The sequence below is a fragment of the Malassezia pachydermatis genome (assembly GCF_001278385.1).
Source record: "Malassezia pachydermatis strain CBS 1879 chromosome Unknown scaffold1, whole genome shotgun sequence".
Taxonomy (NCBI): domain Eukaryota; kingdom Fungi; phylum Basidiomycota; class Malasseziomycetes; order Malasseziales; family Malasseziaceae; genus Malassezia; species Malassezia pachydermatis.
Window position 1 is genome coordinate 182723 of NW_017253138.1, and position 14079 is coordinate 196801.

Below are 14079 nucleotides of genomic sequence, written 5' to 3' on the forward strand. Positions count from 1 at the left end.
CCCTACCACTGTGTACAGGCGTGAGGTTGGATGGGCTTACAACCATGAGAAAATACTGCTGGTATTTCTATAGTGCTGAGAAAACAGGTATCATGTAAGTTTTAGAATTACTTGAACCAACTATGGGTGTACAAACGGAAACGAGTCTCAAAATACAACAGGGGAAGAAAGGGCGGGCACACGCCGTGCCAAGGTGCCAAGCGAGGTATAGGACAGCCAGCGGCGGTGAGTTGTCATGCACGGATCACGGTACATCTGCACCTGGTATGGCACGTGGCACGTGCGCATCGGACGACTCGCTGGCCGCTTACTGATGAGCGCGGGCCGTGACGACTTCCTCGCGCTTGATGCTGCTGCGTTCGCACATGCCACGGAAAATGCTGTCTTGTGTATCGAACAGATCCAAAGGCGAGCCAAACTCGGCCACCTTGCCATCGTCCATGACAATAATTTTATCGTAGCCAATAATCGTGCTAAGACGGTGCGCAATGCATAGAAGGGTACGGTCAGCAAACTCTGTGCGAATGGTGCGCTGAATCTTCGCATCAGTATCCAGATCCACCGACGCCGTAGCCTCATCCAGTAGAATGATCTTGGAGTTCTTCACTAGGGCACGCGCGAGGGAGACCAAACTGCGCTGGCCGACCGAGAGGTTGGCACCCTCTTCATCAATAATGGAGTCCAGCGTCAGACGCGTCAGCGCTTTCGACGCAGCTGCAGGGGTCGACGACTCCAACACCGTACCATCGGCCGTGACCACAGGCGTCACCGCTTCCGTCGCTGGCTGGCTCTCTGTGGAAGAGGCAGATGTCAAATACGAGCGGTGCATGGCATCCCACAAACGAGCGTCGTCGAAGCGATCAAAGGGATCCAAGTTGGAGCGCAGGGTACCACTGAACAGAAGCGGCTCTTGTGGCAGGATAGCAATGCTGCGACGCAAATCTTCCAGCCCAATCTTCGAGACATCCACGCCGTCGATGAGCACAGAGCCCTCCGTGGCTTCTGACAGACGCAAAAGCACTGTGAGAATCGAGCTCTTACCGGCACCCGTGCGACCGACAATGCCGACCTTCTCACCACCTTGCACGATAAAGTCGACACCCTTAAGGACATTCGGCAAGCCTGGGCGATAGCGCAGCCATACATTGCGCAGCTCTACCTGGCCATGTTGTGGCCAAGATTCCGGCGGCTTGGAGTCAGGGATCTGCTGCGCTGGCTCTTGCTCCAGCTCGTTGGCATAGAATACCAGACGCTCTGCCGAATTCATCTCGTTTTCCAGCTCGGTGAGCTGACGCGTAAGGAAACCAAGCGTTTGCGCTACAGTGACCACCTGCGACAGGGCCACACCGGCCGTGGCTGGAGTGATGGTGCCGACCTGCGCCGCGCAAAGCAGGGCCGTGATGAGGACACACACGGAGCCCATAAAGTCGAGACGCAGACCAAGCCAACGCTGGTTCGTCACCGTGAGGAAATACGCCCGGTTCTGCAGGTCCATGTACTTGTAGTTGTCGTGCAGGAAGCGGTCCGATTCGTGGTATGCACGAATCGTTGTCAAGCCGGAGAGTGACTCGGCAAAGTGGCTGTAGAGCGTAGACCGAAGCAATGCATCTATACGCTTAAACTCACGGGCTGAGGAGCGGTAGAACGAGGCGGCAATGTAGGCGACGACAAATACAAACACGACCACAATCACAAAGTAGTACGTAAATACAATGATCATGATAGCCGCACCCAAAATCGAGAGGACCGTCGACGCACACTGACGAATCAGGTTGCTCAGCTGATTGTCCAGAACGTCAATGTCCTTCCCGAACCGGTTCATAATACGACCTAGAGGCGTCGTATCGAACCACCACATGGGCGAGTAAATGACACGCTTCATCGCACGGTCATGCAAAGCACGCGATGCAAAGAAGGTAAGAAGACCCAGAGCCACATCCATAACAAAGTTGAAGATCAGCTGCAGAATACCCAGCAGGACATAGATACCCACTTCGATACCCAGCGACGATACATGGCTGACGTACCACTTCTGCCACCAGACGACCCAGTACGAAGATAGATTGGTAGACGCTTGCATGCATGCACCTGACAAGAGAACCAAAGGCACGATCCACAACGACTTGCCGGCATGCAGGTAGGAAAGCCACACAGTACCATCCACGGCACCCGTGTTCCGCTCCTCGCTCTCCATGGTTTTGCCCTGGCCTGGCTTGCTCAATTCGGAGAGATTGTACTCTTTGGGAGGCGCCTTGGCATCCTCAGCTTCCGCCGCCAGTTCTTCGGCATCCTCCTCTTCATCTTTGAGCATACCGTAGTTCATCATCGTGTTGTAAAAGTTGCCGCCTAGTTTCATCAGCTCCTCGTAGCTGCCAGTCTCATCGATACGACCATCTTCCATGAGCACGATGCGATCACATTGGGGCAAGTACTGGATGGCATGAGTGACAAGAAGAATGGTCTTGCCCTCTTCCTTCAACGGCAGAATCGCATTGTTGAACAGCGCCTTACCTACATGCGCATCCACAGCAGAAAGAGGGTCGTCAAGGCACACCACATCCGCATTGAAATAGAGCGCACGAGCAATGTTGACACGCTGCTTCTGACCACCCGACAGCGTTACACCACGCTCGCCAATCTCGGTCATATCACCACCTTGCAGCATCGCCAGGTCTGAGTACAGTTCGGCCCGCTTCACACAGTCCCAGTACCGCACCTCATCCCATGGCTGCCCAAAGACAATGTTGTCACGCAGTGTAGCATTTTGGATCCACGCAGACTGCGAGCAGTAGGCGACACGCTTCGATGACCACGTCACGCTGCCCTCTTTGCAAGCCATTTCGCCTATCGCGCCTAGAAGCAGCGACGACTTGCCGGATCCCACAGGGCCAATGATCGCACACAGCTCGCCCCGCTTCACGGCCAGCGAGAGATCTTGCAGCTCAAAGCCAGCATCGCTCTCGTTCTCTTTCTTTTCATTGGGCTTCGTAGTCGTTTCATCCACCACGACCGTCTCTGTGACCTCCGCCCCCGACGCACCTTTCTTCTTGCGTCGGAAGATCTTGGTAAACTTGTTCGGTGCTTTGGTACTCTTGCGATTGCGACGAAGCGCTTTCCACATGCGAATGTATTTGGCCTTCTTTGCTTTGCTCTTCTTCTCCTTACCGTTGTTCACAGGCTTGAGTGTGTCGTCTTCATCTACGCCCTCCCAAACAAACGTTGCATTGTCAATTTTCAGGCCGTACGCCGACGAGGGATCCGCATTCAACGACGTGTCATGCTGTTCAGCGTAAAACACATCACGAAGACGCAGGAAGCTGTTATAGCCGTCTGCAATAACACTAAGACCAAACGGCATGAACATCAGTGGAAGACGTAGCAGGTTGAACAAGGTAATCGCAGGGAATACCTTTTCCACATGAAGCTGACGGTCATGCGCAAAGTAGTAGGTCACCACAGCCAGTACACTGGCCAGGAGAGGCAAACCCACAGCCGAAGCCATAAGACCAGCACGGGCAATCGCCAGATACAGCACATACTTCAGCTCGCCTTTGCGCAGCTTGGAAATGAGGTTCACAAAGTTGGATTCGTACGAGAAGAGCTTCACAATGCGCATGCCTGAAAGTACTTCTTGTGTACGACGCGCACGGCGATCTGTCCAGAACATGGACTTTTTACGCAGCGTGAACAGGTGCATCATATACAGCATTTGCATGGGCATCACAACCACAATAAGGGCGAAACCAGACAAGCAAGACACACCGAACCGCGTAAGAAGGATGATCAAACATACAATCACCTCGATAGGGGCAGTGAAAGCAAGCAGCCACCATTGCGCACCGAAATCAATACGGCTTACATCGGTACTGATATGGTTCACAAGTTTACCTGTAGATCGATCACGGCCCTGCATGTTGAGAGCTCGGCGGAAAATACCCGACACAAGAGCAGCACGGCAAAACACACCAACGTACAGACTCTTGTAGAAGAAACGGTTAGACAACAAGTTACCGATCACCAGCATCACAAACATCACAACAGCGTAGCCACATCCAAGACCAACCTTGTTCTCCATAATGGCCTTGATCAGCGACTCAATGACCAGCGCAGAGGTCATCTGGGCCGTATCAGCCAGCAACTTCGCCGTAAAGGCCTCCAACAGATGCGGCCAGAAAATGTCGAAACAGGCCCAGAAAAGGTCCGCACGCTTGTGCCCACTCTTCGCTTCACCCGCCAACTCTTTCATGCGCTTCAGTTCGGGTGTAATATCAGAGCCCTTTAGCATATTGAAGTCCGGCATTTGCCATATGGTTTCTTTGGCATGCATGCGCTCCTCCAACGTAGCCTCACCACCCATGTTGTTCGCCATTTCCTTTTTTGCCTGTTTGCGCCATTTACGCCGAAGACTACTCTTCACCTTGACCTCACCACTAACGATCTTCGCATTGTACGCCTCAGCCTTGGCCACGCGTGCCTCCCAGCGCTCGACAAGGCGAGTGCTGAGGACTTCAGCCTTGCGTGGTCCATCCATGGCCCACAGATCAGTGGCCTCCAGTGGACGTCGATAGCCCAGTAGAAGCATAGGTGTAATCCAATGGTACGTGTAGTCGGAGAAAATATTGGCCTTGCCCAGAGGAAGTAGGTCTGCATCGTCAATGCTATCCGGCGGCGGCGGCGGAGGATTCTTGAAGCGCCAGAACTGCCACCAATGCTCTCGAACGCGCACACCGAACTTCTGGTTACCGGTGCGGTCCTCCAGCTTGGTATTGTAGTCACCCTTGTGTTGCGTCTGCTTAGGGTGCATAGGCACGCCGTTTTCTTCATCAATGGGCCCAAAATCAGTAGGATCATACATTTGACCAGAGTCAGGAGGCGTATCGAGGGAGCCCCTCAACTTTTCGCCTACCGGCTCACCTACCTTCGACATGGTGACGATGGAAGGTGTCGCCCAAGGAGTGCAAATAAAGTGGCAAGGGATCTTTATACCTGACTGCGCGTCAGAAGACAGTTCCTTGACCCACGTAATTATCGTGGGCCATGGCCTCCAATCAGCCTAGGCCACTTCTAAAAATCCGCGCAGGCGTGCGTTAGGAAAACTACACTGGTCTGAGGCCAGAATGCGTCAGCAATGCCGCGGAGATGTGTAAACGCTTGGGCCTATTCTAGAAAACCAATCCCGTGCAAGAATTTAAGCGACCAAGCGGTATACAGTGTACTAAGGCTTGCAAATAGAGTGATAGTGATATTTTGGAGCCGAAATAGGCACTGCGCACGGCAACCTAGAAGCGGTAGAAAATTGTCTATCGAGAGTATTAAGAATCAAATTACAATTACATTCGCACCACACGCAAGGGATCCGTGGGGTCTACACAGGCTCGTAGGATCGCATTCATAGCCTCAGATTTCCAGCAGTTGGGCGTATTTAAACCTTCGCATCGAAGGTGAGCGGGCAACAACGCAGCTTCGCCGGTGGCATGCCGGATACCATACAACGTAGAATCATTAGGCCAATAATTGAACCGGTACCCATTTTCGTGAAGCCATGTCATTAAACCCTTCCAGGGGAATCGGGATTGCGACTTTTTGCGGAAGTTGGCCAGTCCCACGGGATCTAAGCCGGATTCGACCAACCGCTGGAACAGCGGCGTAGCTAGCTTGCGTTTTTGAATAGAGGTGAGCAGTGTAGGATCTTCCGGTAAAATAATGGGCTCCTGGGGCTGCAGAGGCACCTGAACATCGAGGTGAGGGTCACGGTCCAGAGCCGTAGGGTCATCGGTAGGGGCTATCGTAAGACAGATACATGCAGCAAATCGATTCTGGAACGTCTCTAATGGCTTCCCAGCACCAAGCGCTGTTTGGAAGGCGTGAAGACCCGCCGGAGAGGCAGCAATTTGTACATGGTTGGAGCCAATATTAGGGTGAGCAATGATCGTAAACGATTCGGCGCCTAGATTTTGGGAGCATTGTTGAGAGAATTGCTCAAAGCGACGCACAGCGCGCTTGTATTCCGACCTGGTCACAGTACTTGACTTTTCAAGGCGGTTATCTTGCTCCCATGCATTAATCTCCTGCTGTGTACGCGACATGAACTCCGGATCTTCTTTCATTTTTTGGTACAGCGGTGCTAGTTCATCACGAATTCGCTGGGCTTGGGTCGTGTTGGAGTCAGACCCTATGGAGGAAATGGCCATACCCAACGCTGTGGGCTCTCCATTAGCACTTTTACGCTTTTGCTCAGCGAGGTATCGCTGGTACAAATTCCATGAGTTGGGTTGTCTGCCGAATTCGCGGGAGAAGCCGAGATGGCGGCGAATGGCGGCAGGATTCACATGGTACTCCGCAGCCCATGCCTCAATTTGATTATTCAACGAGTCCCGATACAGGGTAAGCTGTTGTTTTAATGGAGGTGGTAGAGTAAATGACATCTTTCGATTCGTTCCTGTACGACACCCACAATAACAAAGTAGCAGCCGCCTAGGATGACTGGCAAGACAGAGCCTACAAGGAATACTACACGGAACCCTCTAGGCCACGCCGCTCGGCCGGCTGTGCCACCTCCACATGGAGACGCTCCCACCATACCACCTACGCACGAACGCACGCGAGGAAGGAATGACATGGATCCCAAACGGCTTTTTGTGCGTGAGCGAGGGCGAGCTGACGTCGCAGGAATCAAGATTGCTAGATTCCCTAATTAATGAAATCGTGGTAGAGACGGCTCTTGACGCACATGCCAGTGTGAAGCGTAGCCGTGGAACTTGCATTCACTGCGGCCAAAAGTATGTATGACGTACTCACTCACTCGCAGATGTTCTGTGCATGGTGTGTAAAATTATGCTAACGGAAGATATCGTCGACGCTAATAGCAGCGAAAATGGACGAAAGACGGACTATTACTCCAACAACCCCCTATTCGAATGCTTGGTGTGCTCCCGCCAGGTATCGTCCAATCGATATGCCACACACCTGGAAAAGTGTATGGGCTTGGGAAACAAGAGTATGCGCAAAGTATCTTCCCGCTCAGCCAAATCGGCTTCAAATGCCGTGACACAACGCCTGCTCAATACCAACTCCCGCTCGTCATCGCCAGCCGTTCGAACGACCCTACCGCGAAAACGAGGCGCCTCGCCAGTAGCAGGCCCGAAAGACAAACAAGTAAAGCCAGAACGGTCTACACCTATACCTGCAGGACCTGGCACGCCTATGGTCACATCACACATGCCCAACGATATGGACACACCCAAAAGTGATACCAGCAAAGCTGACACAACCACAACACCGACCAAACCACCATCTGTGGCCAGGGCCCCCTCTGTGGCGACGAATCGTACGGACGACGATGACTTTGAGGAAATTGATTTCCCTACCAACCTTTCTATCTCTGTATGTATATGCTGGATGGGTATATTAACAAGAACAGTCCGAATCAGATGATGATGGTTCGGCAGCGGCTCCTTCGGACGCTGACGAAATGGTCCCACAAGTACAAATGGACGAAGGAGACTTTGACTTGGAGGAGGAATACGCAAGTGATAATGATACAGGGGACGTGGACTTGGACGGCGACCTGCTGGATTCAGACAATGATGACATGAACTTGTAATTAGTCGGAGAACCAACCGTAGCGCACAAATGCATCCACCACATGCGCAAGATGCTGTGTATTCGCGAATAAGGAACGAGCTTCCAAATACACCCAGAGTTTGAACATGGGCCAGATATTAGCCACACTCATATTTTCACGGAACGACGCAAGCTGTGTTTCGTCTGTGGTCATCTTTTGCCCAAGCGAGCGAAGAATTGGAACAGCCCGGGTGAATAGATCCAGGTCAGGGTAGAGACGACGACCAATGCCTTCGAGAATAAGGATACTCAGGATGGTGTCCATAAAGTCAGATTCCATCTTCACGTGGTACTGACGCACAGAGGACAAGACTTGCGACAAAACGTCACCGATGTTCAGTGACGCCAAACTGAACGAGTCTGAATGTACGCTATCCATAATTGACCCAATGACATTCACAAAACTCTTCTTGTCGGTGACGAGCTCAGGCGTCCGGCAGCGTTCCACCATGAGCTCACCAGCTCGACGACCATCAAATGTCACAATCGCTGCGAACAAGTCGAGAAAGTTGCGCAGATTCTTGGGCGAAAGCTCAGACACAAGCCCAGCGTCCAGGATGACAAGCTCAGGCAAGTATCCTTCATCCTCAAGCGCGCGAAGGCCAGAGAGCCATGCTCGTTTATCGTTTGTACGCGACAATAGCTCCTCTACCACGACTTCATCCGAAAGAATGCCTGTACGGCTCGGATGGCCCAGTAGGTAGGAAGGATCGAAGCGTGACAGAATACGTGAGAAGGCATTTTGGAGCATGGAACGAGTGGTAGGACGGTAGAACTTTACCATGATATTGCCTGGATGCAAATCAGCGTGCGTGAAATTGTCAATCAGTAGCATTTGCAAAAACGCATCCAAACCCATTTCGGCAATGGCCATATCATAATCTAAGCCGCCCATCTTCATAAAATGCTTCAGCGGTACAGCATCGATCAGCTCCTCAACTAGCACCTCCCGAGTACAGAACACTTGGAGCGGCCGAGGGAATGTGACAGTACCGCCACGACGAACAAAGTTCTTCTCAAAGCGCGTTAGGTTGGAAGCCTCTGTGCGAAGATCCAATTGACTGAACATGAGCGCGGAGAATCGCTCGACTTCTTCGGGGAAAGAGACCCACTTCATGCCCGGGAACATATTAATTAAGCCAGCGAAGAACGACATGATTTGAATATCATAGTCAATGGTAGAGCGGACATTCGGATGAAGCACCTTGATAGCCACAGCAGCGCCTGGAACATGGCGTAATGATTCGTCGTGATCATACGTCAACGCAAGTTCACGTCCAATCTGCTCCGCTGTTTGATGCAGCTTGTCTACCTGAATTTTCTCCACCAGGTAGTCGCGCGGCAAAAGATCCGAGCGAAGCACAGCCTTGTACACTTGACCCACAGCACCCACACCTACTGGCTCCGTATCAAAGGAGGTGAAAATCTCGTCAAATGGTAGTCCAAACACGGATTCCAGCACCTTACGAGTATGTTTCATTGAATGAGGATGATTGCTTGAATGCAGCTTGGCTAGCTGATTGCAGAGGGCCTCAGGGAACAGATCACGACGCGATCCGGCCCATTGCCCCAGTTTGACAAACGTCGGCCCAGCTAACTCCATTTGCTTCACCAGGAAAGCGAACCAAAACCGGGCGCCCCAACCAGGCCGCTCTTCCGTATGGCCTTGATCGTCCGTGACAGTGGAACTTGCTCCGCAGAAAAGAAGAGGGACAGTGAGAAGTACAGGCAAGAATAGAATAGATAAGTAGATAAACCTCTTCAACACAAAGAATGGATCAATCAAGTACCGTACTGTCCATCCCCACATGCTCTGCGCAAACGAAGCGGGTGGCGGTTCATCTTTGGGCGTCGATGATGAGGATGTCGGTGATGCAGTATCCGTAGATTCACTGAGATCCTGCACGGCATTCGTACGCGATGCCGAAGAACGTAACAGCGTGTAGGTCATAAGACCAATGCCACCGGCAAGACCGGCCGCCCAGTAACGGATCGAGCGCGACGTGGCTTGCCGGGTGGCGGCATGCACACTAGAATGGATAGAGTGCTGCCATATCCGACCTGGTAACACAGAGCTATGGCGTTGTACGCCAGGTCGGAGGGACATGCATGATCGCCGTAAGGCCATCATTGGCAGACACCCGTGCATATTGCGGTAAGGCCAAGGCAGGGTCCATCCAACATACCCATGCATGCACGTTGCGCGAGCAAAACGGTCGTCACGTGCGACCATATTCATGTGCTGGCGTCGTGCACGTTTCTGCTTTCCTCACCAAAACTCATTCACCATGGCTACTGAGCAGAGTATGTATGGAATCGTATACGGTAAGCTAACGTCTAGCCTACATTATGATTAAGCCTGATGGCGTTCAGCGCGGTCTTGTTGGTAAGATCATCCAGCGTTTCGAGGACCGTGGCTTCCAGCTCGTTGCTATGAAGCTTGTGCACGCCAGCCCTGAGCACCTTGAGAAGCACTACAAGGACCTCAAGGAGAAGCCCTTCTTCCCTGGTCTTGTCAAGTACATGTCGTCGGGCCCCGTTGTCGCTATGGTGTGGCAGGGTAAGGACGTCGTGAAGCAGGGCCGTGTTCTGCTTGGCGCTACCAACCCGCTGGCCTCGGCTCCGGGCACCATCCGTGGTGACTTTGCCATCGATGTCGGTCGCAACATCTGCCACGGCTCGGACTCGGTGGAGTCGGCCAAGGCTGAGATTGCTCTCTGGTTCGGTGAGCAGGATGGCACCATCCCCTACACCCGTGCCATTGACCAGTGGATCTACGAGTAAATATCTATATCACAGATATAGACGTAGGTAATTTCAATTACACTTTTTATTTATTAGTGAAAGGACGATATGTAGGACGAGCTAGTCCAGCGATGGGCCTGCGAGCGAGAGGAGATATGTCGCGGGCCGTCGCTTTCCATCACGTGCCCCCCTGCCACCATTACTGTGCACTGACCATGCCTTGGCACTTGACCAAGCCTGTCGCATTGCTGATCTGGTACGTAATAGGTGACTAACGGCCAGCGATGTGCAGGGAAAGGTATGAGGTAAATTGGCTAACATAGTTTCGGTATGTATCACGACACTAACACAAGTTCGTCCATTTTTGCTTTTGAGCATGTAGCTCGCATGTCCAAGAAGATGGTGCGGGCAGCCCAGATTTTCGAATGGCCTGTCCTTGCCACAGAGCAGTCAGTTCAGGGTATGCTTTGTTGTGGGCCTGACCATGCAGCATTTGGTCCAACGTGGGAGCCCCTTCGACACGAAATTCAGCGTACACCAATGCACGCCATACAAGCAAAGACAGCTTTCAGTATGCTGGATGATAGTATTTTATCCAGCATGTTGAAGCAGGCATCACAGAAGCAAGATGCATGGCAGGAGTATGATTATATTCTGTGCGGCATGGGTACGTACAAAGCAGACTTACGTAGAATCGCATATATGCATTCTTCAGACAGCGCTTGATCTGAGAAAGCATGGATGTAAAGTCCATATTCCTCACGATGCAATTAGTGCTACCCGTGCGGAACAAACACCGTTAGCATTACAGGCACGTTGAAGGTTGACTCACATTTACAGACATTGCGAGATGCAGGAGTGCATATATCCAGTACGGACTCGCTTTTGTACCAAGTACTACGTATGTACCTACACGCCTTACACCAGGCAATACATCTCACCCCAAGTTTGGCTCCATCATGTCGTTGATGGTACGTACGCTTTCGCCTCACAGGAAGGCGCAGGAACAGCACCATACCGCACAGGCCCTCTCCACACTGAGCAAGATTATGTAAGGCAAAGAAAGGCGCGTCCTCCGCGTCATCCTGTCTTGGTATAGAGCTTGTACGACGGCCTTCGGACAGTGTACACGCCTAGCCCTGGAGTCGATGGAGCACGTACCAAGAAGCTCGGTTTGTTTACTTCATTCCTAGAGCACTTGGTATTGGTCCGGAAGGATGCGCTTTCGCTGCCCTGGATTCGGGCTTGGTTGTGTGTCATGATCACACTAACACTATTCGCTGCAGCACACTAGGCAAGCAAGGCTTGTACTCCTCACTAGTTTTGACTGCATACAGGCTAGAATCAGTCTTTGTGGCTGTTTTCCATGACCCTGTGGAAAGTCTTTGATGTGCATCAGAGCTGTGGGCGTCATACATCGTGTTCTTTCTTGTACTCTTCCTTTCTTGCACGAGACCCCACAATGAACAAGAAAGTGAAGAGTGAGGTTCTAGTACTTTCTCTGTCTGCCATTCCTATTCTACGAGCCGTGCAGCCATTAAGAGCTTTGCCTCGACGCTGCACTAGGGCCTCGGCCCGTGCTGGGAGAATAGGTATGGAGAATTTTTCCCTATTTTGATACACGCAGGTGACATGCTTCTGTTATCTCATCATCCTGTAGTCCCATATCACGCAGCCTGCATGTTAGGTAGATAGTGCATACCGTGTGATAAAGGCACCCATCGTTTCGACCTCTTCGGTGTCTGTGCGCAATGTACCTGAAATAGTGCGCCCTTTGGCAATAGGACAAGCTCGCAAAGCTGCCTCGTGCGTTGGCAGCGTTTCTTCCTGGGGGCGTTGGAAGACCCACTCCGACTCAATACGCATAGAAAGGGCATGCCATTGCATGTTCTACCTATTAGCGAATCCAAACGTACCTTGACACGTTTTGCAATCTCTGTCACGTCGTCTTTCGCGCCTTCAAATACAAGAAATCCAGGGTATCCAAGTTTATATAGGCCCCATACTTGAAGCTCGGGACACCAAGCAGCGAACTGCTTCCGCTTGGTCGGAGAGACCAAATGATGCGACCAGAAAAGAACACGGTGCATGAGCATGGACGGCGTGAATGCATCGCGATCGGAGGTAGTTTCAATAACCGGATGTGAGAGGATTTGGTCTTTCTTTTCTTCTTGAATACTGGAGGCATATTCTTGCAAGAGAGTGAGAACGTCAAATGTGCGAAATGGGAGATCTGCATGTAAGCTAGAAGAGGACGAACCTTGAGACGCCAATTGTTGCAAACGATCCTGTGCCATCATAGAAAGTTTCTCTTGCGAGATTATGTCGCTTCGCTGTACCATCACCGTCATCGTAGGCGTCTCTTGCGTGACATCTAGCTTGACATGCAGCCATATGCCAAGTACCTGGTTCACGCATAGAGATACATGGACTTGACTAGACGATGGAGTCCTTCCATTTTGAAAGGCGTCATAGTCTGACTCCCATACTTTCTGTTCATCAGGTGATCCACGCCAGGCAAATTCTTCAGGCAATAGGGTAGAGCGTAGCAACGACAGCTCTTCCCATAAAGGGTCTGTCATGGCTGGGCGGCAAGCCAAGAACTCCACATAGAGCCACCATCCATGGTCTCGTCACAGAATCGTATATATGAAGGCTCACCAAAACGTATGGCTATTGCGTATGTAGTACATGACTGACCAAATAGCTGGGGTGTGATGCTTGTTTCAGCTTTCTCAGGATACTTTGTCCTCAAGTCGGTTCTCCGCGCAAGGAAGAAAGACTATATTACCATGCAAGCGCAGCTGGAGAACGCTGGTACGTATATCGCATGACTCATGGAGTAAGATGCAGGGAAGATCCCAAAGCAGTTTACACATGTGGACAATCCGAAACAAAAATCCCCTGTTGCACAACTGTTTGCGAGCTTGGAGCGGCAATGGGACAAGAAAGTAGCTGGTAAATAATGAGTGGAACATTGTGTTATACGGCTAAAAGAATCTATCAAAGCAGCTTCTCGATGTCCTGCGCAATACTCTCGGGCTTCGTGGTCGGAGAGTAGCGGTGCGCTACATTGCCCTGCTTGTCGACAAGGAACTGGCCGGTTAGAATACGCTGTTTTCCAAGCACATACTTTGGTAAAGTTCCACTCTAGAGTGTGAGTAAGGTAATGTATACGTACTAATGGCTTCGGTACCTAGAAGACCTGGCTTAGCGTGCTTCAAGAACTTGAATGTTTCGTTTGCGTGTTCACCATTAACATCAGACTTGGCCATGATGGGGAACGAGACACCGTAGTTCTGGGTGTTAGAGAGAGGATCCGGGTTAGCTTACCTTGACGCAGAAAGAACCGATGTCAGAATCGTTTCCAGGGTCCTGCGACGCAAACTGGTTGCATGGGAAGCCAAGAATCACAAGGCCACGAGACTCGTACTGCTTGAACAACTTCTCGAGACCTTCGAACTGTGGCGTAAAACCACACTTACTAGCCGTGTTCACAATCAAAACGACCTTGCCCTTCAGTTGTTGAAAGTCGTAAGTCTTGCCTTGGGGCATCTCAGCCTTCAGATCATAAAAGTTCACCATTCTAGACAAAGTAGATAGAGTACGTCGAAAGAGTCGAATGACGGTCAATATAAAGGCGCCATAGTTACAGCCATCGATCGCCCAAGACGAACCATCTCCGCGGAAGGATTTGCCACCTCCACGTGG

At 51.5% G+C, this 14079-nt stretch overlaps 8 protein-coding genes across 8 annotated transcripts; 3 read left to right on the plus strand and 5 right to left on the minus strand.

Moving 5' to 3' along the window:
• Positions 1-307: 307 nt before the first annotated feature.
• On the minus strand, positions 308-4927 carry Malapachy_2971 (abc protein; the record flags this gene model as incomplete). Its single annotated transcript, XM_018137453.1, has 1 exon — positions 308-4927. One exon carries the CDS (start codon positions 4925-4927, stop codon positions 308-310), a length of 4620 nt encoding a protein of 1539 aa, XP_017994007.1.
• A 403-nt stretch (positions 4928-5330) lies between these two features.
• Positions 5331-6425, minus strand: Malapachy_3000 (hypothetical protein; the record flags this gene model as incomplete). Its single annotated transcript, XM_018137481.1, has 1 exon — positions 5331-6425. The coding sequence occupies one exon, from the start codon at positions 6423-6425 to the stop codon at positions 5331-5333; it is 1095 nt and encodes a 364-aa protein (XP_017994181.1).
• A 793-nt stretch (positions 6426-7218) lies between these two features.
• Malapachy_2989 (hypothetical protein) lies at positions 7219-7603 on the plus strand (the record flags this gene model as incomplete). Its single annotated transcript, XM_018137470.1, has 2 exons — positions 7219-7383; positions 7421-7603. 2 exons carry the CDS (start codon positions 7219-7221, stop codon positions 7601-7603), a joined length of 348 nt encoding a protein of 115 aa, XP_017994085.1.
• Positions 7604-9862, minus strand: Malapachy_2972 (atypical abc1 abc1-c protein kinase; the record flags this gene model as incomplete). The annotated part of the gene is made up of 2 exons (XM_018137454.1): positions 7604-9653; positions 9810-9862. The coding sequence occupies 2 exons, from the start codon at positions 9860-9862 to the stop codon at positions 7604-7606; spliced, it is 2103 nt and encodes a 700-aa protein (XP_017994006.1).
• Positions 9863-9911: 49 nt separating this feature from the next.
• Positions 9912-10407, plus strand: Malapachy_2957 (nucleoside diphosphate kinase; the record flags this gene model as incomplete). Its single annotated transcript, XM_018137440.1, has 2 exons — positions 9912-9927; positions 9965-10407. 2 exons carry the CDS (start codon positions 9912-9914, stop codon positions 10405-10407), a joined length of 459 nt encoding a protein of 152 aa, XP_017993920.1.
• Positions 10408-12223: 1816 nt separating this feature from the next.
• On the minus strand, positions 12224-12665 carry Malapachy_3005 (hypothetical protein; the record flags this gene model as incomplete). The annotated part of the gene is made up of 3 exons (XM_018137486.1): positions 12224-12262; positions 12285-12601; positions 12629-12665. 3 exons carry the CDS (start codon positions 12663-12665, stop codon positions 12224-12226), a joined length of 393 nt encoding a protein of 130 aa, XP_017994186.1.
• Positions 12666-12992: 327 nt separating this feature from the next.
• Positions 12993-13334, plus strand: Malapachy_3054 (hypothetical protein; the record flags this gene model as incomplete). Its single annotated transcript, XM_018137533.1, has 3 exons — positions 12993-13048; positions 13076-13185; positions 13216-13334. 3 exons carry the CDS (start codon positions 12993-12995, stop codon positions 13332-13334), a joined length of 285 nt encoding a protein of 94 aa, XP_017993675.1.
• A 37-nt stretch (positions 13335-13371) lies between these two features.
• On the minus strand, positions 13372-13953 carry Malapachy_3035 (glutathione peroxidase; the record flags this gene model as incomplete). The annotated part of the gene is made up of 4 exons (XM_018137514.1): positions 13372-13464; positions 13502-13518; positions 13550-13667; positions 13702-13953. The coding sequence occupies 4 exons, from the start codon at positions 13951-13953 to the stop codon at positions 13372-13374; spliced, it is 480 nt and encodes a 159-aa protein (XP_017994126.1).
• Positions 13954-14079: the final 126 nt, after the last annotated feature.